Below are 26442 nucleotides of genomic sequence, written 5' to 3'. Positions count from 1 at the left end.
CTAGGATCACCTGTGATTTCTTCCTCAGGCTCTGGGGATCTGCCATGTTGTGTGAGGCATTAGGTGTCTGGATTTCCTATGAGACTTGGTGCAGCTGTACGTTTTTCTAGTTTTCCTGGGAATGAAGACGAGTCATGTAAACCTTGTGCCACGGTTTACTTTCCTGCAAAGAAGAGTTTGGGGGAAGAAAAATTTTATAGAAATAGTGATTGGCTCACATTTATAAAGTACATTTCAATTTGTTTAAGACATTTGTTAACAAAAATCAAATACGGCAGTACTTAATGGATATTTTCCTTTTAAAAATCAAGATACAAAAATCTTAATCTGATCAGGTAAGAGTGATAATTCATTTTGCAAATGAAGTATCATCGTATGGCTGAATTGTCTAAAAAGCTTAGTATAAAGTAATGTATAAGATGACTAAGAGCGTAATTTGTAGCATATGAAAAATCTGAAGAGCATATACATAGCATGAAATGACATGTGATTATTATCCAACAATTATTTAAATAAAAATAAAAACATCATTTATAGTGGGGTTAAGCGTAGCATGATGGTTAAGAGCATGGACCATGGAGCTTAGTTTCTTGGGATCGGATTCCCACTCTGTAACTTTACAAGTAATAATCTTGGGTAAATTGCTGGGCTTCTCTGTGCCTCAGTTTCCTTCTCTGTAAAAGAAAGATAGTGACAGTACTAATCTTGTAGTGTTATTATGAATATTGAACTTAGACTAGTGTTTGGCAGAATAACTTTCATGTGTGTGTTTGACAGATAAAAACTCAGTAGATTTATAGACACTTTGAGTTTTAGATGGAATTTCAGTCAACTTGGTGTGCTAACAACTTTTCCAGTTATTAAATATCACCTTTTAAATTAAACATTTAAAATACATTTTGATACATGAGTCTTTATTCTTAAGTTGCTCCTAAGACATATATTCAAGGATGTATTAATATAAATGTATTCAATTCCCAAAGGCAAATGCAGAGGTTTCTTGTTGCCTTGGGATAACATTTTGAATATTCAACCTATGGTCTTTGCATATATATATATATATATATATATATATATATATATGCCATATATATATAAATTTTTTATTTTAAGTAAACTCCACGCCACACATGGGGCTCAAACTTATAACCCTGAGATAAAAAGTCACATGCTCCACTGACTGGGCCTGCCAGGCACCCCAGCAATATATTGTTCATTGTGGTAAAATATATAATCTAAAATTTAGCATTTTAATCATTTTTAAGTATACTGTTAAGTGGCGTTAAGTACATTTCACATTATTGTGCAAAACATCGTCACCACCCATGTTCAGCACTTTTTTCACCTCCCCAAACTGAAACTCCATGCCTGTTAAATAGTAACTATCTTTCCTCTATCCCCCTCCTCAATGTCTGTGCTTAGTTTGAGCGCAGTGGAAGGTCCAGATTGCTGTCGATGTGGCCCAATGTGGGGCTTTGTTTATGTTTTCAGGTTGAAGAAGCTGGTTTAATTAACCATCCTCCTTGGAAACTGAAAGTTATCCAGCTGTTTGAGACACAGAGAGTGCGACACGGAATGATGACCCTGGGGCCCAGTGGAGCGGGGAAGACCACTTGTATCCACACCTTGATGAAAGCCATGACAGGTAAGGGGGTGGTCAAGCTATGTTGCTCCGGGCAACACATTTAAATCACTGTGACACATTTGGATGCTCCAAGAGGGACATGCTCTACTGATTATTGGGCACATTTTAGAGATAGTGTATTATAATAATGAACTGGAGGGGAAAACTTCTTTGCAGCTTTATTGAGATATAACTGACACATAGTATTGTATAAGTTTCATGTGTACAGTGTATTGATTTGAAGCAATTGTATGTTGCAGAATGATTACCACCATTAGCTTTGACCCCCATCTCGTCACACAGTTACTTTCCATTTCTTTTTTGTGGTGAGAACATTTAAGATCTACTCATCTAGCAATTTGTTCAATTATATGATACAGTGTAATTAGCTATGATCATGATGCTATATGTACGTTATGCTATAATGTATGTCAGATCCTCATCCTTGTGAATCTTTTTTTTTTTATTTTTTTTATTTTTTTTTATTTAAAAAAAAAATTTTTTTTTTCAACGTTTATTTATTTTTGGGACAGAGAGAGACAGAGCATGAATGGGGGAGGGGCAGAGAGAGAGGGAGACACAGAATCGGAAACAGGCTCCAGGCTCTGAGCCATCAGCCCAGAGCCTGACGCGGGGCTCGAACTCACGGACCGCGAGATCGTGACCTGGCTGAAGTCGGACGCTTAACTGACTGCACCACCCAGGCGCCCCGTCATCCTTGTGAATCTTTTAACTGGAAGTTTGTACTCTTTGTCTGATATCTCTCCATTTCCCTACACCTTAACCCCTGGTAACCACCATTCTACAATCTGTTTTCCAGGGTTTCATTTTTTTTTAGATTCCATACGTAAATGATACCATACAGGATTTATCTTTCCCTGTGTGACTGACTTCATTTAGCGTGACATTCTCGAGGTTCATCCGTGTCGTCATGTCATTGCAAATGGCAGGATGTCCTTCTTGCGTGTGGTTGAATTATATATATATGTCACATTTCCTGAATTCTTTCTCTTATTAATGGGCATTTACATCATTTCCGTATCTTAGCTTCTATGAATAATGCTGCATGAAAACAAATTTTAAACAGTGACTTTATGTACTGTGTTATGTGTTTTACTTATGTTATGTCATTTAATTTTCACCATGATCTTGAGATGTGGCTCTGACCATCCCCATTTTGTACAAAAATGTTGAGCTTCAAGTTCAGAAATGCTACAGGTTGTGAAGACAGTAAGGTCACGGCCCACTAATGAAAAACCCGGACGTTTCCCATTATAACATGGTACTTCCCAATGAGTTAATACAATGTGCTACCTCTCAAGTAAATTAAAAAAAATAATTTCAATTTCAACTCCCCAAATCATCCTAATTGTAAACTAATTTCCCACCAAGAATCAGATATTTTCTGGTGAAGTTCAAGAGATGCCTTTAATTCCCAGATCTCCCTTAGCCTTATATCTAATTCCCTACCTAGCCCAAGGTCATCCAAAGATTATGGGCATTGCCACATTTGTGACTATCCCTGTATTTTCTGATTGGACATTGATGTTTCCCATACTAAAAGTACTGTGTAGGCAGCTCTGAGCCATGGCAGATTTGAGTCCCAAAATTTCACAGAACTTCAGCCGTTGGATTGCATCACACATGGTCCCATGGGGAAAAGGTGCCTGGCTGGGTTTCCAGTCTGCTCATGAAACTCGAGTGCACTGATGCTGAGTTGTGGCGGTGGAGACTGCTCTGTGTTTGCTCTAGGGACCTGCACGTGTTGGGTTTAGTCTCGGTGCCCTCAGCTAGGGGGCAAAGTGAGTTCTGTACGTTAAGACTCCAGCACGGGGTGTTCACACTGAGACAGAATTGTGCTCTCAGCTCTCACTTACCTTTGCCAAAACTGAGAGCACACACCTGCAAGACTTACCGTGCGGTTTTCATGTGCTGTTGAGACTCTGTTTGGGGATTTTTATATAGCTTTAAAATGATGTGTTCTCTCAAATTATGCTTAATAATACTTTTGTTGTTGTTGTGTAGCTGCCTTCTGTTAGCAATAAACTACAAATGCACCTGGTAAAGTGAGTTGAACAAAATGAGTACTAAATATTAAACAATAGTGATACATTATGTATAATATGTCTAAATTATGTAATCCATATGGCATCGCTGGTTTTGGAGAAGTTCTTTGCAAAGACGAATTAGTCATTAGACTACTTGCTGTCGATTAACCTGTTCTTGGTTTTCATACGTAGGGCAAACATTCGTTATCTTAAGCAAAACATTGTCTAATGACAAAAACACTAATAATCCCAAAGATTGAGAAGGTAATTGCATTGAACTTGTACTAGACCCATGTATATCTGTTTCCTTATTCATCATGTATTTATTTATCAAATATCTTTAATGTTCTGTACGTGAGGTTCTGCTAGGTTCTGTAGCAGAAGTGGGGAAGCAGGCGTGAAAACCAAAGGCCATGCCTTCAAGGAGCGGGATAACCCAGACAGTTATTAGTCAACATGGAATCACTATGAGAAGATTTGGACAGTTATGCTGTGAGCAGGCAAAGGAGATCAGAAACCTTTCTAAGGAATTCTAGGAAGGCTTACAGAGCAGGTGCCACTTCAGCTGAAGATTGAGGGTTGAGTAGCAGATGGATGCAAGGCATTCTTAGCAGAACAAAGAGCCTGTGCAGATAGGAGAGACTCCAGAGAGCATGGCATGCCCAGAAAGTGCACTGGTGTGGATAAAAGGTAGTCTGTGTGTGGGGGTGGGAGTGGGGAAGGTGAGAAGGTATATATAGTACGTGCTCCTGGTGCCCACCACCACACCCCTTTGACCCTGTCCTGGTACAGGTGCAGCTGTTGGTCAGTTTCTCCCACAAATGCCAGGGGTGTCTCCCAGTTTTTCAGCATTATGACTTTCCTAGAATCTAGGGAACTGGTTCAGCCTGGAAGAGAGTGGGCATTAATGCCCCTGAGGCAGCCATACCCTCAAACAGTGGCAGAAGTTGGGTTGAAGGCAAGTGTCCTACCTCCTCATGTCCATCAGAGGGACACTACATCTGTGGCCACCTCCCAAATGAGCCCATTCTTGGATTTCTCTCATTTTCTGTTTCATTCTCTCTTTCCCCTGACTTCAAACTCCCCATACCCGTATCCTTGTTTGAGGCTTTCCTTTTAGGGGGCATTCAAATTAGTGCAATAGAGCTTTGTAAGTTATGCTAAGTACTTAGATTTTATTTTGCAGGTGATGGGAAGCCATTGGGCTGGGGAGTGGTATGATCAACGCTGTGTGTAGAAGACCATCCTGTGGCCATGTGGAGAATGGGCCACGGGACAGGAGGGATGGTCTGGAGTCCATAAAGAGGCAGCAGCAAGAAAGTGTACCTACTCTAGGGGCAGAATCCATGAAGGTGGAGTGATCAGGACAGTCAAGAAATGCCTAGGAAGAGAATTAAGAGGATTCGGTTTAAGTCAGCAAAACTAAAAGGCAACCAATGGAATGGGAGAAGATATTTGCAAATGACATATCAGATAAAGGGTTATAAAGAACTTATCAAACTCAACACATAAAAAGTAAGTAATCCAGTGAAAAAATGGACAAAAGACATGAATAGACACTTTTCCAAAGAAGAGATCCAGATGGCGAACAGACACATGAAAAGATGCTCAACATCACTCATCAGGGAAATACAAATCAAAACCACAACAAGATACACCCTCACACCAGTCAGAATGGCTAAAATGAACAACTCAGGCAACAATAGATGTTGGCGAGGATGTAGAGAAGAGGAACCCTTTTGCATTGCTGGTGGGAATGGAAAACAGTATGGAGGTTCCTCAAAAAATTAAAAACAGAGCTACCCTATGACCCAGCAATTGCACTACTAGGTCTTTATCCAAAGGATGCAGGTGTGCTGTTTTGAAGGGGCACATTCACCCCAATGTTTATAGCAGCACTATTGACAATAGCAAAAGTATGGAAAGATCCGAAATGTCCATTGACTGACAAATGGATAAAGAGGACGTGGTATATATACACAATAGAATATTTACTTGGTGATGAAAACGAATGAAATCTTGCCACTTGTGATAATGTGGATGGAACTCGAGTGTATTATGCTAGGCAAAATAAGTCAGTCAGAGAAAGACATATATGACTTCACTCATATGTGGCAATAAGAAACAAAACAGATTAACATAAGGGAAGGGAAGCAAAAATAAGATAAAAACAGAGAGGGAGACAAACCATAAGAGACTCTTAAATATAGAGTACAAACTGAGGGTTGCTGGCGGGGTGTTGGGTGGGGGGATGGGCTAGATGGGAGATGGGCATTAAGGAGGACACTTGTTGGGATGAGCACTGGGTGTTGTATGTAAGTGATGAATCCCTAAATTCTATTCCTGAAATCATTATTATACGATGTTAACTAACATGGATTTCATTAAAAAATAATAATAAAAGGAGGAATTAGTTTAACTAACCTTTTGAAAGTAAAGCATTTTTTTCTTGTCATCTTATAAACATGTTTTGGTATTTCATTTTTTTGGTCATAAATTAAAAAAATATTATGCAAGTGTAGTTGACATACAATGTTATATTGGTTTCAGGCATATAACATAGTGACTCAATAATTCTGTATCAAAATGTTATGGTATTTAAAATTGAAATGATACAATTCTACGTACTACCATAATGAAATAATTAAAAAAAATTTTTTTAATGTTTATTTATTGTTGAGAGAGAGTGAGAGAGCACACACATGAGCCAGGGAGGGGCAGAGATAGAGGGAGACACAGAATCCGAAGCAGACTCCAGGCTCTGAGCTGTCAGCACAGAACCCGACGTGAGGCTTGAACCATGAGATCATGACCTGAGCCGAAGTCTGACGTTTAACCCACTCAGCCACCCAGGCACCCCCATAATGAAATCATTTTTGATAGTTATATGGGCAGCAGATCAAGTCATTTTTACTTATGATACTATCATAGTCTTTTAAAAAATGTTTATTTATTTATTTTGAGAAAGAGAGAGAGAGTGAGCAGGGAAGGGGGCAGAGAGAAAGGGAAACAGAGAATCTCAATCAGTCTGCAGCACAGAGCCCGTCGCAGGGCTCGAAACCACAAACCGTGAGATCATGACCTGAGTTGAAACCAAGAGTTGGACACTTAACTGACTGAGCCACCTAGACACCCTAATACTGTCATACTCTTTAAGAGTTTGCTGGCCTTTAGGTAAAAGATATAGTTTTGCTAGTCTTATGGATATCATTTATTGAAGAAGCTGAGTTGTGATGCAGTTTCCCTTCAGCGTTGTAAAATACTGCAAATAATTACCCCGAGTCTTTTTGTGATTTAAAAAAAAGAGAACTATGGTCTAATTTTCTAAATGGGTTTTAGTGGGTTTTAACACCTTTTTCAATGTGCATAGTTATTATGTATGTTTGCCTGTGTTTGTCAACCTTTCGCACAGTATGTAATGTTTCAGCATCAATTTTTATCATTTTATACTTTAAACCTTATTCTTCACTTTTCTGCTTATTAACCACAGTCCCTTATGTACAGAATCTAGCTTATTTAGAAGTAGTTTTAGGGTGTGAAAGAGTCAAAAACCTTTTTTGAATTTGGCTGTAAACGAAAAGTCCTTGATTCCTACAATATTAGTTTCGCTTAGTTTTTTTTTTTTTCCCAAACGAGTAAGAACACATCTCAGCAAATTGAAGTCGGGAATGCAGAGAATGCAGCATCTTCTGGGTGGTATTTCAGAGACCAGGCTTAATCCAATATATCATAAATCAAAAGATTTTTGAGCTGTGAAATTGGAAGAACTTCCAGATTACATTAATTCCTTCATCCATGCCAACATGGTATCCTTCCCCCACCCCCATTATGTTTCCTGCAGCTTGCTTTTACAGAAGATAGAAACAAAAGTATGTTAGTCCATAAAATGTAACGATGTTAATTATGATACCTTGGAATGCAGGAATACATAATGTTTTCGTGTAATTTTGTATTTTTCCTATTTTGAACACCTGTTGACAGTACATTGCAATTAGTACAGTGTTACCTAATGATGGCTTGCTCTACATCTGCGTTGTTTAAACATTGTTTTGGATTTACTTGGTACAGATTGTGGAAAACCACACCGGGAAATGAGGATGAATCCCAAAGCGATTACAGCCCCACAGATGTTTGGTCGACTTGATGTGGCCACAAATGATTGGACTGATGGGATATTTTCAACTCTTTGGAGGAAAACGTTGAGAGCTAAGAAAGGTAGAAAATGAAGTGTTATTTTCGACCTGTACTTCTAGATAAAATCTTAGGGTGCCTATTTAGAATTAGTAGAACAACTGTATTCTCCATACGAGGAGACCAGCAAGTCCTGAATCAGTATATTTGTCAATGTTGAAATACTGAAACTATTGATTAGTATATTTAAAATCCCCCTCTCCCACCTTTTTTTCTTTGTTGTTATTACAAAGGGAATGGTTTTCCTTTTCAAATTTTTTTTTTCAACGTTTTTATTTATTTTTGGGACAGAGAGAGACAGAGCGTGAACGGGGGAGGGGCAGAGAGAGAGGGAGACACAGAATCAGAAACAGGCTCCAGGCTCTGAGCCATCAGCCCAGAGCCCGACGCGGGGCTCGAACTCCCGGACTGCGAGATCGTGACCTGGCTGAAGTCGGACGCTTAACCGACTGCGCCACCCAGGCGCCCCTGGTTTTCCTTTTCAATAAGTGTTTTTGTATCCCTGTGATATCTTAGAATAAAATAGAAAGAAAAAGCTGTTAAGGAAAATTGATAGTGTTGAATAAAGTGACTCTACCATAACCATTTCCCTGAATCTTTTAAAAATGTTATTTTTGTTTAAGCATAGCCTATTTTTAGAATACTGATCCCCCTATAAAATCGCAGGGGGAAATGGGCTTCTTTGGGAAGAAAATTGCATATATCAAAAACAAAGTCTCTATTGAACTAACAAATATTGCTGTTTAGACACACACTGGTGTTTGGTTATCCTGTGAAGAAACTCGTTAAGGGCTAGTGGTTCACTCTGAATGCGCTCTTACTTTTGGAGTCTCTAAATTGAACCCAATGTTCCTGGGATACAGGCTCAGATGGAAGAGGTGATATCAACTCTCCTCTCCTCGTGTTTTCTCACTCTCGAGTAAGTGGGAGAAAGGCATAGTGAATGCACTTGCGGGGAGAAGGAAGGATGCAGGGGAAGGAAAAGATACTGGGGACATTTCTTCATGAGTCTTGTCTTTGGAACACTGTCTACTGAGAAATGTTTAAGGTGGCGCCACTCATTTAGGGAACGGAGCTCAGCAACCTAACATCAGTTGTCAAAAGAGGCATGAACATGTATAATTTCTAAAGTGTGCTCATATTAGACATTGTTGTTTTACTGGAAATAAATGAAAGTTTGTCTCTGTCTTGTTCCAGTAATCCTATGTAAACACATATGCAGTGCCCAGTGCTACCTCAAAGAATGCGAGCTCAAAGCAGTGGTTTTTTTCCCTCTTTAAAGAAGGCAACATACCTTTTCTAAGTGACTCGGGTGTTTAGATCATCATTTTACTTAAATTCAGTCGACTGAGCATAATTAAAATTTTTAAAAGCATTTTATTTGACACATAATATTTTACAGCTGTGGCACAGTAAATAAAGATTAGAGTTCCAAACTTGGTCATGGTGTCAGTAAGAGAAACTAGAGATTAAGAAATTAGGAGGAATTATTAAACCAGATACCGAAATTTACGATGGCATTCCGTTGACCATTCTGCTGATGCTTGTCACTTTTTTTTTTTACTTCCAAATATCTCCTTAAGTGATTCCCATCAGTTTTGTCCCCCGTAGCCCCTCCAAGGGGCTCATGGCCTCCAGCTTGTCAGATACAAATTGTCGGTTCTCAGGCTAGTCCGGTTTGCACAGAACCTGGCATGGTTGATCACTCCCCTTCTTGGACCTCTTCTGTCACTTGACATCAGGGAAACTTAACCTGCTTGCTGTCCTTCTACTTCTGCCTCATGAGGGGTCTGTCAGAGGGAGGAGTCTGCAAAGGAGACTGTACCAGAAGTCTGAACTTTGAAGTGGCTCTGTGCTCAGACCTCCTGCCTCTGTCTACTTGTACTCCCTAGAAGAAACATACCCAGTCCATGGTTTTAAGTGCCATCTCTAAGCCAATGGCTTCTACATTCTAATCTTCAGCCCTGACCTCTCCCTTGAATCCCCAGCTCAACAACGTTGTGGGAGGTGTGTGGGACATCTCAAATGTGACATGTACCAGCCAGAATCAGTTCTGTGGTTCTGCCTGTCCTTCTGATGGCACTCACATTCCCTTTTCTCTTCTCCAACTCTTGCTTTCTAGAACAGCCTCAATTTGTACTCACTTTGAGACCTTTGCACTTGGTATTCTTACTGCCTGGAAAATTCTGCCTCTAGATCCCTATATCACTTCATTCTCCTGAAATATTTTATTGATTACCTTATCAAAATGCCCCACCCTCTTTTCTTCCTGATTGTTCTTATCGTACATGTTATTTGCTTATTGGTTTCATTATCATCTCTACCCCTTAGAATGTAAGCTCTGTGAAGACAGGACAGTGTCTTATTTTTACCGTAATGTCCCCAGACCCTAGAATAGTGCTGATACATAGAAGGTGCTCAATGAATATTTGTTCAACGAACAAATAACTTTTTTCCTTTGGTTATGTGCTTTAAACAATGTCTATAGATAGAACTGGAAAAGTCCTATGTGACAAAATACGATAATCATTTCTATCAAAGTTTTATTTAAATATTAATGAAAATTACATCAAATTATAGTACTTCTTCAAGTATACTAGTTATGTGTATATGTATATATGTGTGTGTGTATTTCCCCCCCCCCCCACCTTTCGTGGGCTATTCTAGGGGAGCATATCTGGATAGTTCTTGATGGTCCAGTAGATGCCATCTGGATTGAAAATCTGAATTCTGTTTTGGATGATAACAAAACTCTAACCCTTGCCAATGGTGATCGGATTCCCATGGCTCCAAACTGTAAGATCATTTTTGAACCTCATAACATTGACAACGCTTCACCTGCTACGGTGTCAAGAAATGGAATGGTTTTCATGAGTTCTTCTGTCCTCGATTGGAGTCCTATCCTTGAGGTATAGTGGAGTCTTCATTTTTTTTAATTTAATTTAATTTAATTTAATTTAATTTAATTTAATTTTTTTTTCATGTCCAGCTTTTTTTTTTTCTTTTAATATAATTTATTGTCAAATTAGCTAGCATACAGTGTGTAAAGTGTGCTCTTGGTTTTTGGGGTAGATTCCCATGGTTCATTGCTTACATACAACACCCAGTGCTCATCCAACAAGTGCCCTCCTCAGTGCCCGTCACCCATTTTGCCCTCTCCCCCACCACTCCCCATCCACCCTCAGTTTGTTCTGTTTATTTCAGAGTGTCTTATGGTTTGCCTCTTCCCTCTCTATTTGTAACTATTTTTCTCCCCATCTCTTCCCCCATGGTCTTCTGTTACCTTTCTCAAGATCCACATATGAGTGAAAACATATGGTATCTGTCTCTCTCCGACTGACTTATTTCACTTGGCATAATACATTCTAGCTCCGTCTACGTTGTTATGAATGGTAAGGTTTCATTCTTTTTGACTGCCAGGTAGTACTCCATTGTATATATATATAAACCACATCTTCTTTATCCATTCATCAGTTGATGGACTTTTAGCCTCTTTCCATCATTTGGCTGTTGTTGAAAGTGCTGCCATAAACACTGGGGTGCACGTGCCCCTTTGAATCAGCATGGAGTCTTTCTTTTGTGGACCCAAAGAGGAAAATGGATCTTTTCGTGTTCTGGTACAGCGCATGCTGATTTTTCTGCAGACCTGCGGTGTGATTGCATTTCGTTGCTACTGTTTCTGGCAGATCTTGTATCCTTCGGGACATCGAAACCCTGATTGTCCCTTCCAGGTGCCCTCGGTGTTCTGATTGATTTCTTCTGGGCTCTTTGCATCTCCTTAGACCGGTGATGTGATGTCCACTGTGGGTTGTGGAGTAATGGCAAGGCCTAGCTGAATCAGTAATCCCGCCAAACTGTGAATAAGTGAGATTTAATTTTATCACTTTGGGAATTCATGACATTTTTAAAAGGTACTCATGCCTGTAAAGTTTGGGAGCGCCCATCTTAGAAACATTAGCTTGGAGAAAACAATTTATTAAAATTGTATATAAGGAATTTTGATGAGATTCAATAGCCATAATATTTGTTTTAAGTTTGTTCTTGGAAATAATATTTCAGACAATGTCTCTTCAATTCATGGAAAGCTATATTATTTTCTTATCACCGGTACATTCTAGAGTGTATTGATTATAATTAGATTATAATTAAATGCCTTGTATACTTAGATATTTTACTAAATAAATACTATAATGTAGGGCAGAATGCTTATTAATTTTTTTAATGTTTATTTTTGAGAGAGAGAGAGAGAGGGAGAGAGAGACAGATAGAGCATGAATGGGGGAGGGGCAGAGAGAGAAGCAGGCTTCAGGCTCTGAGCTGTCAGCACAGAGCCTGATGTGGGGCTTGAACTCATGAACTGTGAGACCATGACCTAAGCCAAAGTTGGACACTTAACTGACAGAGCCACCCAGGCGCCCTGGGCAGAATGTTTATTAGAGTAGCCACGTGTGAAACCTCTTTTTGACATTGTTAGTTAAATTTATTATTTTATTTACCTAAGTTTTTAGAAATGATTTTGATTGAAAACTTATAAAATCATAATTTAAATGAAGTAGGTGTTTATTTTACATCATCATTAAATTTTTGTACTTGCCTTTCTGTATCAATATGTCTTAGCTTTTAATAATATCTCAGGATTTACAGAACTCTGGCTTGCACAAGGGTTTAGGTTTGGTGAAGTGTCAAGATGTGAAAAAGGGGGCGATTACATAGCAAAATGTTGCTTACGTATAATTGGATGTGTCACTAAACATGCTTCTAAAGATTTCAGATTTTGCAATCAAATTATCCATCCATTAAGGAGAATACAGAGCAAGGGTTCTGAACCCTGGCTTTGCAAAAATAGTCATCAATGACGGTTCTTTAAATTTTTTTTTTTTTTTCAACGTTTATTTATTTTTGGGACAGACAGAGACAGAGCATGAACGGGGGAGGGGCAGAGAGAGAGGGAGACACAGAATCGGAAACAGGCTCCAGGCTCTGAGCCATCAGCCCAGAGCCCGACGCGGGGCTCGAACTCACGGACCGCGAGATCGTGACCTGGCTGAAGTCGGACGCTTAATTGACGGTTCTTTAAAATACAGGTGATTGGGTCATACCCCAGTCCTACCAGATTAGAACCTCTGGGGACAGAGGTCCAGGAGTTGGTTTTTGTTTTTGTTTTTGTTTTTAAAAGCACTGCAGTAGCTTCAGATTTGGCAACCACAGATACGGCAGCAAGCTCCAAGTGAAAAAAAGTCTTTGTGTGATTTTCCCCCAATACTTCGCATCCACGAAGGCTTTTAAAAAATACTTTTACACCACTAGCTAATGAATATTTAGACTTTGCTTTTTATGAAATAAGCTTCTATTATGTTCTGTGTTGAGGCTGAATAAGGTCTTAATGCTGCACTTACCTAATTTTTTATAATGCTTTTCAATAGTGCAGTTTCTTCTCACAAATGATTAGCAAGAAGCAAGACTCACAAAGAATCGGACTGAAAGTGTTTAGAGCAGTATCAGGCAGCTCCAGGGAGTTATTAGAGGCAGGCAGGTGGAGAAGTTTTGTTCATAGGAATCTGTCAGCTCCTGGGAGCCAAGCTGATTTCTTGGCCTTGTGTATGACCTTTCTGCTTCCATCAACTTGAAAGTGCTATGTTCTGTTTTTGTTGCTGTGGAACCCTGGTAAATTCATGAATTGATGAATAATTTGGAATCAACATTTTATTGCTTCTGTTCAGTGTCTGAGAATGAGCTGATCTCTTGAGGCCAAGGGAACTTGTCTCAGCTTCAGAGAATATTGTGTGTTACATGGTATTTTGTTAGGGATCACATGCACTTTTCTACAGTGGGCTCTCCAAGTGACTCAATTCTCCATTTTCCTGAGTATTCTTTGATATTTTTCCACACTGGTTATTAGTTACATCAGAAGAAATAAAAGGAAACAGCTAATTTGATAAATCTTTGTTTCCCACTTAAGAAAATGTAGGTATGGATTTGCTGTGTTCATCTTTTAGTCCTTTTTCTTTTCCTGAATTATTTCTCTTATGTATGCCTCCTCATTGTCTTCTAGTGTATTTTAATCAAGAGCTGAAGACTTTTTGTCCATTTTGGTTTCAAGACCTGAGCACATGTGTAGGGTGGTAACAGAACATGTGGGTTTGAATTCTGGACTTGGCACTCACCTGGCTACCCACTGGCTGTGGGATCCTGGGCACATCACTTAAACTCTTTGGGCTTCAGTTTTCTTTCTTTCTTTTTTTTTTTTTAATATTTTTTAAATGTTTATTCATTTTTGAGAGACAGAGAGAGACAGAACACGAGTGGAGGAGGGGCAGAGAGAGAGGGAGACACAGAACCCGAAGCAGGCTCAACGCGGGGTTCGAACTCACGAGCCGTGAGATCGTGACCTGAGCCGAAGTTGGACGCTCAACTGACTGAGCCACCCAGAGGCCCCTGGACTTTGGTTTTCTCATCTGTAAAAGGAGGATAATAATAGCTCCTACCTCATAGCATTATTTTGAGCATTAAATGAGTTAACGCATGAAAGAATGTATAGCAAGGCCCTGGCACATCCCATCTGCAGTATTATCACTAGATGTTATTATAGTCCATTGATATTTAAAAAATTTTTGTCCCAAAATGGCCATTCTCCTGGCATGCTAATACATTTATTAGTGCATTAATATGTAAATTAACAGGGTTTCCTTAAGAAGCGCTCACCCCAAGAAGCTGAAATTCTTCGTCAGCTGTACATCAAGTCTTTTCCCGACCTGTATCGCTTCAGTATTCAGAACTTAGAACACAAGATGGAGATACCTGAGGCCTTTGTGATCATGCAGAGCATTGACATGCTTCAAGGGCTGATCCCTCCAAAGGTAAATTGCTCAACTTTCTAGAAATTTCTCTCTTATTAACTGAGCCATGTTGTGCAGAGAGTATAGTCTTTGAAACTGGCTCTCTTAGAGCTATGGATGGGGGGATGTTTCAAACGTCCCCCTGCATCTTTTTTATTTTTCTCATTACTTTTCTCCCCAAGTAAGTCACGGGTTTGTAATTTAGTGGCAAGTTCACAGTCATCTAATAAACATCCAGATTTATTTTGGGCGCTGACTTGGTATTGAGATAAATTCTGTATGTTTCCAGTTTTACTCATCTTTTCCTTGTTCTTGTCTTGGGAAAAGGTATTGTCCCTTTGACATTTTTTATTATTTTTATTGAAACCTCAAAGCAAAATTTAGGCTTGAGAATTGAGTGACTAAAACAAAAAGTTTCTTCCGTGCCCAGGAGCAAGGTGCGGAGGTCACGCCAGAGCACCTGGGGAGACTGTATGTCTTCTCCCTCATGTGGAGCGTCGGGGCCGTGCTGGAATTGGAGGGCCGACGTCGGGTGGAGCACTGGCTGCGTTCTCAGGAAACGCTGACCTTGGATTTGCCGCCTCTAGCGGGGACCGATGACACCATGTTTGACTATCATGTCTCGTCCAGTGGTGAGGACACTTGCTTCCGTTCCTACCTAACACACGGGAGCAGGTTTTTCCACTGGCTAATGTTTACATAGCTTTTATTTTTCTAAATGGTAATTAAAACACACGCTGTGAAATTAAAAGGGAAATCTTTATGTGTGATGAAACCTGATTGTTTCTTTTTCAAAACTTTATTTCATTTATGTCCCAGATGCATATCTTCCCCTTGTTAGGTATATTATTTACTAAACTTTTAATGAATTAAAAACAAATTAGAGGAGCTCCTGGGTGGCTCAGTCGGTTGAGCGTCTGACTTTGGCTCAGGTCATGATCTCGCAGTCTGTGAGTTCGAGCCCTGCGTTGGGCTCTGTGCTGACAGCTCAGAGCCTGGAGCCTGTTTCAGATTCTGTGTCTCCTCTCTCTGACCCTCCCCCTTTCTTTCTCTGTCTCTCTCTGTCTCAAAAATAAATGTTAAGAAAAAATTTAAAAAAAAATTAGAAAAGAAAAATCTCCGAATCAGATCTATTTCAGTCATTTGTATAATATAATCAGAAATTTACATAAAGATTACAAAGTGTGAAGTATATTTTTACTAAATATGTGTTTATCTATGTCTATAGATCTATCCAGATATACCTTAAGTTTATTTATATGTGCATATATAAAGTACATCTATATAAAACATGTATATATATATATATATATATATATATATATATACACAATATTTATGTATCTTTTATTTTTGGTTCTATAATTAAAGGAAGTACGTAATGAAAAGCTTATGAGATTGGATATTTTAAGTGGTTTTAGGTACATACTACTATCACTATATTCTTTTTTATTTTTTATTTTTATTTAAAAATTTTTTTAATGTTTATTTATTTTTGAGAGAGAGAAAGAGACTGAACGTGAGTGGGGGAGGGGCAGAGAGAGGGGAGACAGAATCTGAAGCGGGCTCCAGGCTCTGAGCTGTCAGCCCAGAGTCCAACGCGGGGCTCGAACTCACGGACCGTGAGATCAGGACCTGAGCCGAAGTCGGACGCTTAACCACCTGAGCCACCTAGGCATCCCAACTGTGTTCTTTTTGAATGTTTATTTATTTTTGAGAGAGAGAATGAGAGTGAGCATGGGAGGGACAGAGAGAGAGGAGAGAGCGAGAATCCCGAGCAGGCTCTGTGCCGTCAGCACCAAACCCCATGTAGGGCTCGAACCCATGAACTGTGAGATCATGACCTGAGCTGAAACCTAGAGTCTGACGCTTAACCGACTGAGCCACCCAGTCCCTTATCACTGTATTCTTAATTTTTATTCAGACATTATTGAAAACTGACATGTTTAAAAAGAAAATTCCAAGACACTTCTTAATATTTCCTAATATTACCACTTTGGAATTGTTCCTTGGGAAATTCTGACTCGGCCAACACATACTTAAATACTACGTAGAGCTACCATTGTAATGATCTTATTTTACGGGGAGATTTTGAAAGATGCTTCATGAGATGTCCAGGACATCTGCTCGTGACAGTTAGGAATTAAATCATTAATAGGCGTATGAATATGTGAATGTTCTGTGTGCACCTCAGGTCAGTGGCTTCACTGGAACACGTGTACCGAGGAATATGTGTATCCACCTGACGTCACTCCAGAATACGGCTCCATCCTGGTACCAAATGTCGACAACGTGAGGACCGACTTCCTAATCAAAACCATCGCTAAACAGGGCAAGGTACGGCTCTTTAACTTAATTGTTAACAATAGCACATTTTCAAACGTCCCTCGAAAACACAAGGCATCTTGCATTTATCTTAAAATGCTTTAGGTTGCTGTCTAGAGGAAATGAAAATATGACCCAAATGGATACACTACTTTTCTTATTCTCCACTGACAGCCGTAGAGTTGCCTGGTTCCAATTCATGAGCAAGTGATTTGTTCTCACATGTTAGTTGAGAGACAGTGAATTTTGACTCGTTTGTCCAAAGAGACATTCTTCTCTTCTGATAATTGTGTTAGTTTGCCAGGGCTGCCCAAATAAATCACCATAGGCTGGGTGGCCTAAACGACAGACCTTTCTTTCCTCCTAGTTCTGGAGGCTTGGAGTCCAAGGTTAAGGTGCTGGCGGGTTTAGTTTCCCCGGGGGCCTCTCTCCTTGGCTCGCAGCTGGCTGCCTTCTCTGTGGTCTTTATCTGTGTTCATCTCTCCTGTTACCTGTGTATCCAGACTTCCTCCTCTTCTACAGAGGCTGCTTAGATTGAACTAGGGTCCACCTTAATGGCCTCATTTTAACCTCATCGTCTCTTTAAAGGCCCTCTCTGCAAATACAGTCACATTCTGAGGCCCTGGGTATTAGGGCTTCGACGTGCGAATTTGGAGAGGGGGAGCACGAGGTAGCCCATAATCATTTTATTGCATTCCTTGGGTTTCTTTCTCAACTTCTCTTTTAGGCCGTGCTGTTAATTGGGGAGCAAGGAACAGCCAAAACAGTCATTATCAAAGGATTTATGTCAAAATACGATTCTGAAAGTCACATAACCAAGAGTCTGAATTTTTCTTCTGCAACCACCCCACTGATGTTTCAGGTACTGGCTTTTTGGTATTGCTCATTAAGACCAAGTTTGTGATAAAGTTTGGAGGCTCCACTCTCTTCCCTGGGAAGCCTGTGCCCATTGACTTCATCTGCACTTTTTCCCAGCCGTGATAAGTCCCCTACATATGCCTTCCATTATCTGTATTATTTACCTGCAATAGAATCTCCCCCTAGTTGAGTTATACTGTATAATCTTAAATTGTGGAGAAATAAAAAGCTTATATAGGGTGTTAAATGCCTCAATACTGTTTAAAATACGTAAAGAAAGCCTGTGAACATGTAAAACCCAAAACTGAAAGGAATATCATTCATTCCTCCATCCAAACCTGCTTCCTCTCCCTAGTGTCTGCTCTTCTGTCGTTGTTACTATTATTCTAGCCTCTAGGCTAGACACCGGTCGTCTTTGATGGGTCTCTCTTGAATCAAGGTCTGAAAATGTACCTACGGAAATACTTTTCACATCTTCTTCTTTCTCTTCATTCTCCCTGCCCACCTCTCCATAATTCACATTCTCAGGGTCCACACCAGGGTATTAGTGTGGAAAGATCTCCGACTGGTACAAGTCTAATTCTCTTCCAGTCTTGCTTTCGTTCCTTGTCTGATCTCCAGTCCCGACATTGCTGATTTATTCTGTTGTACCCTGACTTAACATTACACCATGGCTCCCATTATCAATGGCAGGAATAAATCGTAGAGTTAGCACATTCAAGATTTTACCCTACTGTATTATTGAGGAGTAATAGAAAAAAAAAAATCCCTCAAATTTGCTTTGCTTCTGTGAACAACACTGCCAAGAATGACTGGGATCGCAGTGGTGGCCTGGTGGTTTTGCTCTGGTCCTAAGTTGTTTAAGACCCTGTGGAAACTGGGGAGAGAATCCTATGTCAACTCATGCTGGGGTTGTTTTCAAATCATCCCTCATATCTGTTAGAACATTAATACATAAATAAAAAGGATACATTTCATAACTTGAAGATGGAAGGGGAATTTTTAGGAGACTTCCAACCCGAAGAACTTTGGTCTTGATTAACTTTGTTGTGCTGTAGTTGTTGGAATTAAAATATCAAAGAGCAATGAAACTTGTTGACAGCCTGGCTACATCCTGACCTTTTATCCCTTCATGTAATTGGTGACTGGAGAGTGCCAATAAACTAAGACCATTGATTAAGTTTCTAAATAAGACTGTCAACTGTTTTCTGCTCCTGTTAGAGATGGAATTTCCAATACCTGCTAGCCCTCTGTCAGATGAATACCGTTTACCGTGTCGTGATGGGAAGGAATGTCTGCGTGGAAGGTCAGCCTGAAACTGCAAAGACTGAGCTGTGATATTTTTGTGTTTGGGGAATAGCACGTTAAATTACCCTAGGCTGGCAAGATGCTAATGTTATACATATTCCTTTGTTACTGACATTATGCACATTCCCTTGGTATTATCTCACATTTGAAGAACTTTTGTTAGTTTTACTTTAGGAGAGCATCCCCTTAAAGGTTTTAATTATAACTTCTTTGCGGATGCAGGTTTTCAAACATTAAATGAAAGTGTGATTCTTTCCCCCTATTATGTTGTGTAATTATCAGTTCACATTTCTTGAGACTGGAGTAAATCTTTGGGGCTGTAATGTAATTCTGACAGTAACTACCTGGAGTTACTGAGGCTTTACAGGCAAAGGGCTCAGTCCCCCCCAGACCTTCCCTCACTTCAGGTATCAGCCACCTGCCTCAGTTTCCAGGCCACCAGCATTTCCGAAACCTGGCTCAAAGTTCAGCGGTTCCTATGACTCCCTCTCCGTAATTCACCAGAATGACTCTCAGAATTTAGGAAAGTGCTGGCTAATGATTACAGTTTTATTATAAAAGATATGAATCAGGATCAGCCACAAGAAGAGATGCATTGAGGCAATGGTTGGGAGGGTCCCGGCCGAAAACTTCTTGTGTCCTCAGCATGTGTTGTCTTCCAGGCACATCCAAGTGCGTCCCCAACTGGTAAGCTCACCTGAACGACACTGTCCAGAGCTCTGTCGGGCTTCATGACGTAGGCGTGACTGATGGAATCATTGGCCATGTGATTGAACTCAGTCTCCAAGCCCCCTCTCCTCCCAAAATATCCACTGATGTCACATGGTCCAAATCACCAACCCTCAAATCACACAGTTGGCCTTTCGGGCAAGAGTAGACTGAGGGGACCCACCATGAACAACAAATTCTTATTACTCGGGGAATTGCAGGTGTTTAAAGACTCCCTCCTAGGAACCAGGGACAAAGGCCAGCCAAATCATTTAGTATGTAACAAGACCCTGTCACTGTATTTTTATTAGTAACTCTTGGTGTTATTTACTCCTTCAGGGTGATAAAGATCTGTAGGCCACGTCTCTTTAACATGAGACATTTATTAATTCCCTGGAAAAAAGGCATATGTTATCTAGAAAGCAGCCTGTTTGTTGATATCAAAATTCATAAATGATATAATAGATTTCTAGAAGTTGCACCACATTGGAATGTAATAATTAGGACAATAATAGGCAGGCTTTTAGAACACAAACATGTGTATTCTTTCAGGTCCCATTAGCTGATTCCCAGCTACGTTAGTCCAATTCCCTCCGACCCCGGTGTCAAGCTGTCATCGATAGTTCACTGTTTCTTTTCCTGCTCAGAAGCATCATAGGATCATGTAGTCTGCTCAGTGCCTGTTACCTGCTGAGTATCCAAGCTTTCTACTAAGCTAGACTCATTAATTTTAGAAAGTTTCAATTACCTAGCCTGCTATAATTAACTTTCTCACTGTAATTTTCCACCGTTCATGCTAAAGTGAGTTTTGAGGGAGATGAGCATCTTTCTCGGTATCTTCTGCTTACCTGGGTCCAAACGCAACTGAAATTGTAGACGAGAAAATAGATACTGTGCGTCCCTCCTGTGTTACCATGATAGCACACAGTCCAATCGAGGCCACACGTCTGTTGCTTGACAGGTTGTCTTCATTTATGGTTTCTTTTATTTTCCCCAAGGTGTCACATGCACAGCTTTTGTCAGTATTTGACTATATGTCCGTCTTCATCTAGAACAGTCTAGTTTACTTCCATTGGCTTGGATTAATAAGTAATGGCATCCCTGTAACTATCGAAAGTGGGTAGTTTGGGCAAAAGTTGTACGATGCCCTGATCTTTTTGGCGAAGGCAATTCAGTTAGTCTTTTAAGAGAGAGATCTCAATTTTTTCCCCAACAAATATTATTTTAAGTGTTTTCTTTCTGTTTTAGAGGTAATCTACACATACCTTTAAAAAGTTAAACAATACAGGAAGTTAAGAAGAAAGTTTCTTTAGAGAATTTCTGAAAAAGTTGATCTTTTCTAAAAATAATCTTAAAATGTTTTGAATATAATTGTCTTCTAAATAGTTGTATGGCACTAGGTTTTCTTTTTAAAAAATGAGACTCATAGAGCCTAGAAAGAAATTCCACATTTTTTTAAAAGACTCAGAACCACTTTTCCAAATGAAATCATATGCAGAAGACCAAGCTATGAAACAGGTGACCATAGATTTGCTCTGGTGGAATTGGAGCTGGACTCCTGAAACCCTTCCCGACTTCATGCTTGCTTCCTGCAGAGGCCCCTATAGTTGCAGAAAATCCTTCTGATTCTTCAGAGCATAGTTTTAAGATGAGTTTCTGGAGTAGAATCATAAGAGATAACATGTGAAAGTATGTTTCCACGGTGAAGGTCTCTAAAAATGTCAGGTTTTACTGTTACTATGAATGTACTCAGTTCGAGGGAGACTGAGGTACTTGTCTGTGTTCACACAGTTAGCCGGTAGCAGAAACTGGTGAGAAACCAGGTCCCCATATGTTCTGTGCTTTTCCAGTTCACCCATATGCCTCCTTCCAATTGGCTTTTCTTTATCCACATTAATATTCAAATGACTGATTTATCACTTAGTGATCTTGTTTTATTTTTAGCTTCTACTTACATTGTTATTGTATTTTCACATTGTTTTAGATATTTTACTTTTCTTTATAATATGCTATTGAGCATTTTACACTTTACTAATGTAAGATTTTTCATTTGCTTTTGGTGATTTATAGTAAAAGGGGAAGATCTTATTCAAGCATTAGATGTCTTAAAAAAATTTTTTTTTAATGTTTATTTATTTTTGAGAGAGAGAGCACAAGCAGGGGAGAGGCAGAGAGAGAAGGAGACAAAGAATCTGAAGCAGGATCCAGGCTCTGAGCTATGAGCACGGAACCCAACATGGGACTCAAACTCACAAACCGTGAGATCATGACCTGAGCTGAAGTTGGATGCTTAACCAACTGAGCCACCCAGGCACCCCTCAATAGATGTCTTAATAAGAACATAAGCTCTCCATTTTTATCTTTTAGCTAAACAGCAGATATGTAGGCCTAAAATTAAGCATATTTAAAATTTTTTTAATGTTTATTTATTTTTGAGAGAGAGAGAGAGAGAAAGAGAAAGACAGCATGAGTTGGGGAGGGGCAGAAAGAGAGAGGGAGACAGAGAATCTGAAGCAGGCTCCAGGCTCTGAGATGTCAGCACAGAGCCCAACGCAGGGCTTGAACTCACAAGCCGTGAGATCATGACTTGAGCTGAAGTCAGATGCTCAACCGACTGAGCCACTCAGGCGCCCCAAGCATATTTTATATTTCAATTCAGTTGGATGTAATATATATGAAAATGACTTAAATGCTGATATATAGAGTTACCTGTAAGTGATAATAAAATATCCTTCATGTTTATAATGCATTAAGCTCACCCTGTACTTTGACATATATCATTTATGGATAATACTGTGTTGTGTATATACACACATACACATGTATCTGTAATTTAAATGTCTTTATATACACTTCCACTTGTGACTATGCAGGTTATGCAGATTTGTGCTATGTCCTATTACAGAGACAATTGTGTGAATGATAAACCCAAGAATTGGGCAGTGCACAACCTTCTCAACTGTACATGACCCTGCCAGTATCTCTTCCAATGCAGTGTTCCGCCCTCTATCTGGTTGGGGAAATAGACATGTATACAATCAAGTATAACTGATGTGATAAGTGCTACTTATGGTGTAATCTAAAAGTGTTGTGGAGACCAGAGGAGGAAGGAAGTAGTTTCTTCAGAAGATTATAGAAATCAATGTAATGAAAAAGCTGACTTTACTTAAGGAAATTCCATACTTATGTCATATTAATATTATATATTTTAGGAGTTATAGAGGCTGAACTATTAAGAAATTAATTCAAAAAATTGAATTACCCCAGTTGTAGGGCTCCTCGCTTAGCATGGACACAGGCAGCTTTCTTCACCTACATTCCCAAGTCTGTCTGGATTTCTAGCCTTCTGGTTTTTATTTCTTAAAATGCTGTTGTCGCAACTTGGGCCAGCCCTCGCCATGCCATGTGTGAGATAGGCAGACAACAAGAACAGAATCTTTCTAAGATTCCATAGAGTGCTTAAGATGATATCATGCTCACTAACATCCTCTGATTTCAGAGTAGAGTTTTTGTTTGTTCTCAGACAACAGCATAAACTGCCCTTAGTCCAAGTTCTTGCTAGAGATCTCAATTTTTTTTTTTTTAAATATTTTTTTTTCCACGTTTTTATTTATTTTTGGGACAGAGAGAGACAGAGCATGAATGGGGGAGGGGCAGAGAGAGAGGGAGACACAGAATCAGAAACAGGCTCCAGGCTCCGAGCCATCAGCCCAGAGCCCGACGCGGGGCTCGAACTCACGGACCGCGAGATCGTGACCTGGCTGAAGTCGGACGCTTAACCGACTGCGCCACCCAGGCGCCCCTCAATTTTTTTTTTTTTTATCAATAGCTGTGTTGAGAGAAGTGACATTGATGGAAGATCATTCATCTAAATCAATTTTTGACAAATTGTGTTTAGCTGATGCTAATGCTGAGAGATTTTTTGGCTCAGAAATGGCTACTCTAGGAATATGTAAATAAGGACCCCTTAACGAACACTAGCCTGTGAGCTGAGCATCACTGTGTGGTATGTGTTTTACTGTTAACTGAATACGAATGAATTACGATGGTGAGGGCCCAGAACAAAGAGACTAAGGGGTCTTTAGAGGTGAGACTGCAGATGTACGTGGGAACATCATGGCAATCCTTGTAAATCACTCCTGGAGAACCGGTGGAGTATTTTGCAGGGTGACGCTGCCCCTTTAGAAGGCTCATGCTGTCTGCAGAGGGGAGGACAAGATGAAGAGATACGGGTGTTTTCAGAGAGAACTGGGAGATGAGGGCTGGACCAAGTAGCAAAAGTTAGAATGGAAGCACACCTGTTGTTGTCGGAGTAGGTGTTGTTAGAAGACAAGGGTAGGGGCGCCTGGGTGGCTCAGTCGGTTGGGCGTCCAGCTTTGGCCCAGGTCACGATCTCGCGGTCCGTGAGTTCAAGCCCTGCATCGGGCTCCGTGCTGACAGCTCGGAGCCTGGAGCCTGCTTCGGATTCTGTCTCTCCCTCTCTCTCTGCCCCTCCCCCAATCACTCTCTGTCTCTCTCTATCAAAAAATGAATAAACATTAAAAAAAAATTAAAAAAAAAAGAAGAGAGGGGGAGAAGAGAGAGAAGAAAGTTACGGATGACTCCCAGGTTTCTTTTTCTCATTTATCTGTATATCAAATACTTACAAATAAGGACACTGTGCCATATACCTTTCTGGACCCAGAGGTTGTAGTGATGAACAAGACAAACAAAATGTCTTTCCTCTTTACATTCCAGTGGGAGACACAGTACTCAGATAAACAAATATGCCAATTTTTGTTAACTACACCGGGGTCCATCTCACCAAAACAGTGGTTGAAGTGGGAACCCAGGTGAAGGAAATCCGAGAGTGTGTGGGTGGTGAAACACAACAAAGATTATCTGTAGTTCTTTAGACTGATTTTTGGGGGGAGACAGAAAATTCTAGATAAAATTGTAAATCACACAACATAGTATATATGACTTATTAAGAAGTTATCAGGACTGGCTGGAGGAGGCAGAATGGGGGCAGTTTAAGAGTTTGTGACATGAATCCCCCTGAGAAAGACAAATAACTGACCTTGGGAATATCATTGTCCAGGGAGGAGGAGATACATCAAATAGGAGTATGGAAATTAGAAGAGAGAGAATGTATTGATGTTGGATGGGGAAATGTTTGGACGGGACAGTCGGGTCATTGGTGTAGAGCCCTGAAATGGGTGCCCAGCAGGGGGTGCAGACTTTGGGGTAAGAGGCATTTATGTTGGATATGTTGACTTCTTGATGCCAAGTATGGATCATCCAAGTGCGGAAGCCCAGCTGGAGATACTAGTCCACATATATGGTTTTCCCAAACATTTCCAAGTAGTTATGTGATGGAGTAGAACCTACAGTTCTTGTGCTTCCGAACTCTAGGAGGTCTCCTCAAACTCCAGATGCATTATGTAATGATTTAATGGGTAGCAGTTCTAAAAACAGAAAGGTCTCAACTCCAGGGTCAGAAGCTGCTTCATTTTACTCCCTCTTGTTTTTTGTTTTTTTTTTTTGTCAGCTTAGCCTTTTTATGACATATAGCTTACTAACGATTTCCTGTTATTTTGAAAAAAAAATAGGGTCACCGTGAAGGGGAGGAAAGTGCAGGTGTGGGACTATTACTCCATATCACTTCACCTATTCCACCTGTGGCCTTTTACCTCTTAGATGGCGCCCAAGACATAAAATCTTTTTTTTTTTTAATGTTTATTTTTGAGAGTGAGAGAAAGAGAGAGAGAGAGAGAGAGCGAACGAGCTTGAGTGGGGGAGGGGCAGAGAGAGAGGGAGACACAGAATCTGAAGCAGGCTCCAGGCTCCGAGCTGTCAGCACAGAGCCCGATGTGGGGCTCAAGCTCACAAACCGCGAGATCATGACCTGAGTCCGACACTTAACTGAGAGCCACTCAGGCGCCCCAAGACATAAAATCTTCATGTGTTTATGAGGTCTCATTAATAGACAAGGGAATATCTGGAAGCCTCTAGCTTGCCATAGGAAGGTGTCAGGAGATTATGAATCGCCTTACACATTTAAATTCATTGAAAAGCAGAGCTAAATTTAGCCAGTTCATTACTTTAAACAGCTTGCTTTTATTTCAGGGAAATAGGAAATTCTTTTTGCCATTGTACTGTTGTCTTGAGAGATTTACTTTGTAATTGAATGAGTTGTGATATATTTATATATCTTTATATTTGGAAATGGTGAAAAAATGTCATATCTCTTGCCCTTATTCATTAAAATGGTGATGGGAAATTATAATTTGAAATGACCAAACTGCAAAGATTTCCGAGGACAAATATATGACTTTTTGCTTCTATGTTGGCCTTATTTTGTGGTTGTGTCTTGGATTATTGAAGTCATTTTTTTTTTTTCAACATTTATTTATTTTTGGGACAGAGAGAGACAGAGCATGAACGGGGGAGGGGCAGAGAGAGAGGGAGACACAGAATCGGAAACAGGCTCCAGGCTCTGAGCCATCAGCCCAGAGCCTGACGTGGGGCTCGAACTCATGGACCGCGAGATCGTGACCTGGCT

At 40.1% G+C, this 26442-nt stretch overlaps 1 protein-coding gene across 1 annotated transcript in view; it reads left to right on the top strand.

Annotated features, from left to right (window-relative positions):
* Positions 1-26442, top strand: part of DNAH5 (dynein axonemal heavy chain 5) — a 244685-nt gene that overhangs the window by 111413 nt on the left and 106830 nt on the right. Inside the window, exons 41-47 of the mRNA XM_086676209.1 lie at positions 1492-1645; positions 7741-7887; positions 10531-10772; positions 14544-14720; positions 15130-15331; positions 16894-17036; positions 17752-17886. Of these exons, the coding sequence (XP_086532335.1) occupies positions 1492-1645; positions 7741-7887; positions 10531-10772; positions 14544-14720; positions 15130-15331; positions 16894-17036; positions 17752-17886 (1200 nt within the window). The remainder of the gene's footprint in view (positions 1-1491; positions 1646-7740; positions 7888-10530; positions 10773-14543; positions 14721-15129; positions 15332-16893; positions 17037-17751; positions 17887-26442) is intronic.

This window comes from Puma concolor, chromosome A1 (assembly GCF_028749965.1).
Source record: "Puma concolor isolate L17-30 chromosome A1, mPumCon1.1.hap2, whole genome shotgun sequence".
NCBI lineage: Eukaryota > Metazoa > Chordata > Mammalia > Carnivora > Felidae > Puma > Puma concolor.
The sequence above is the reverse complement of the archived record's forward strand: the minus strand, read 5'-3'. Positions and strand labels throughout refer to the sequence as shown.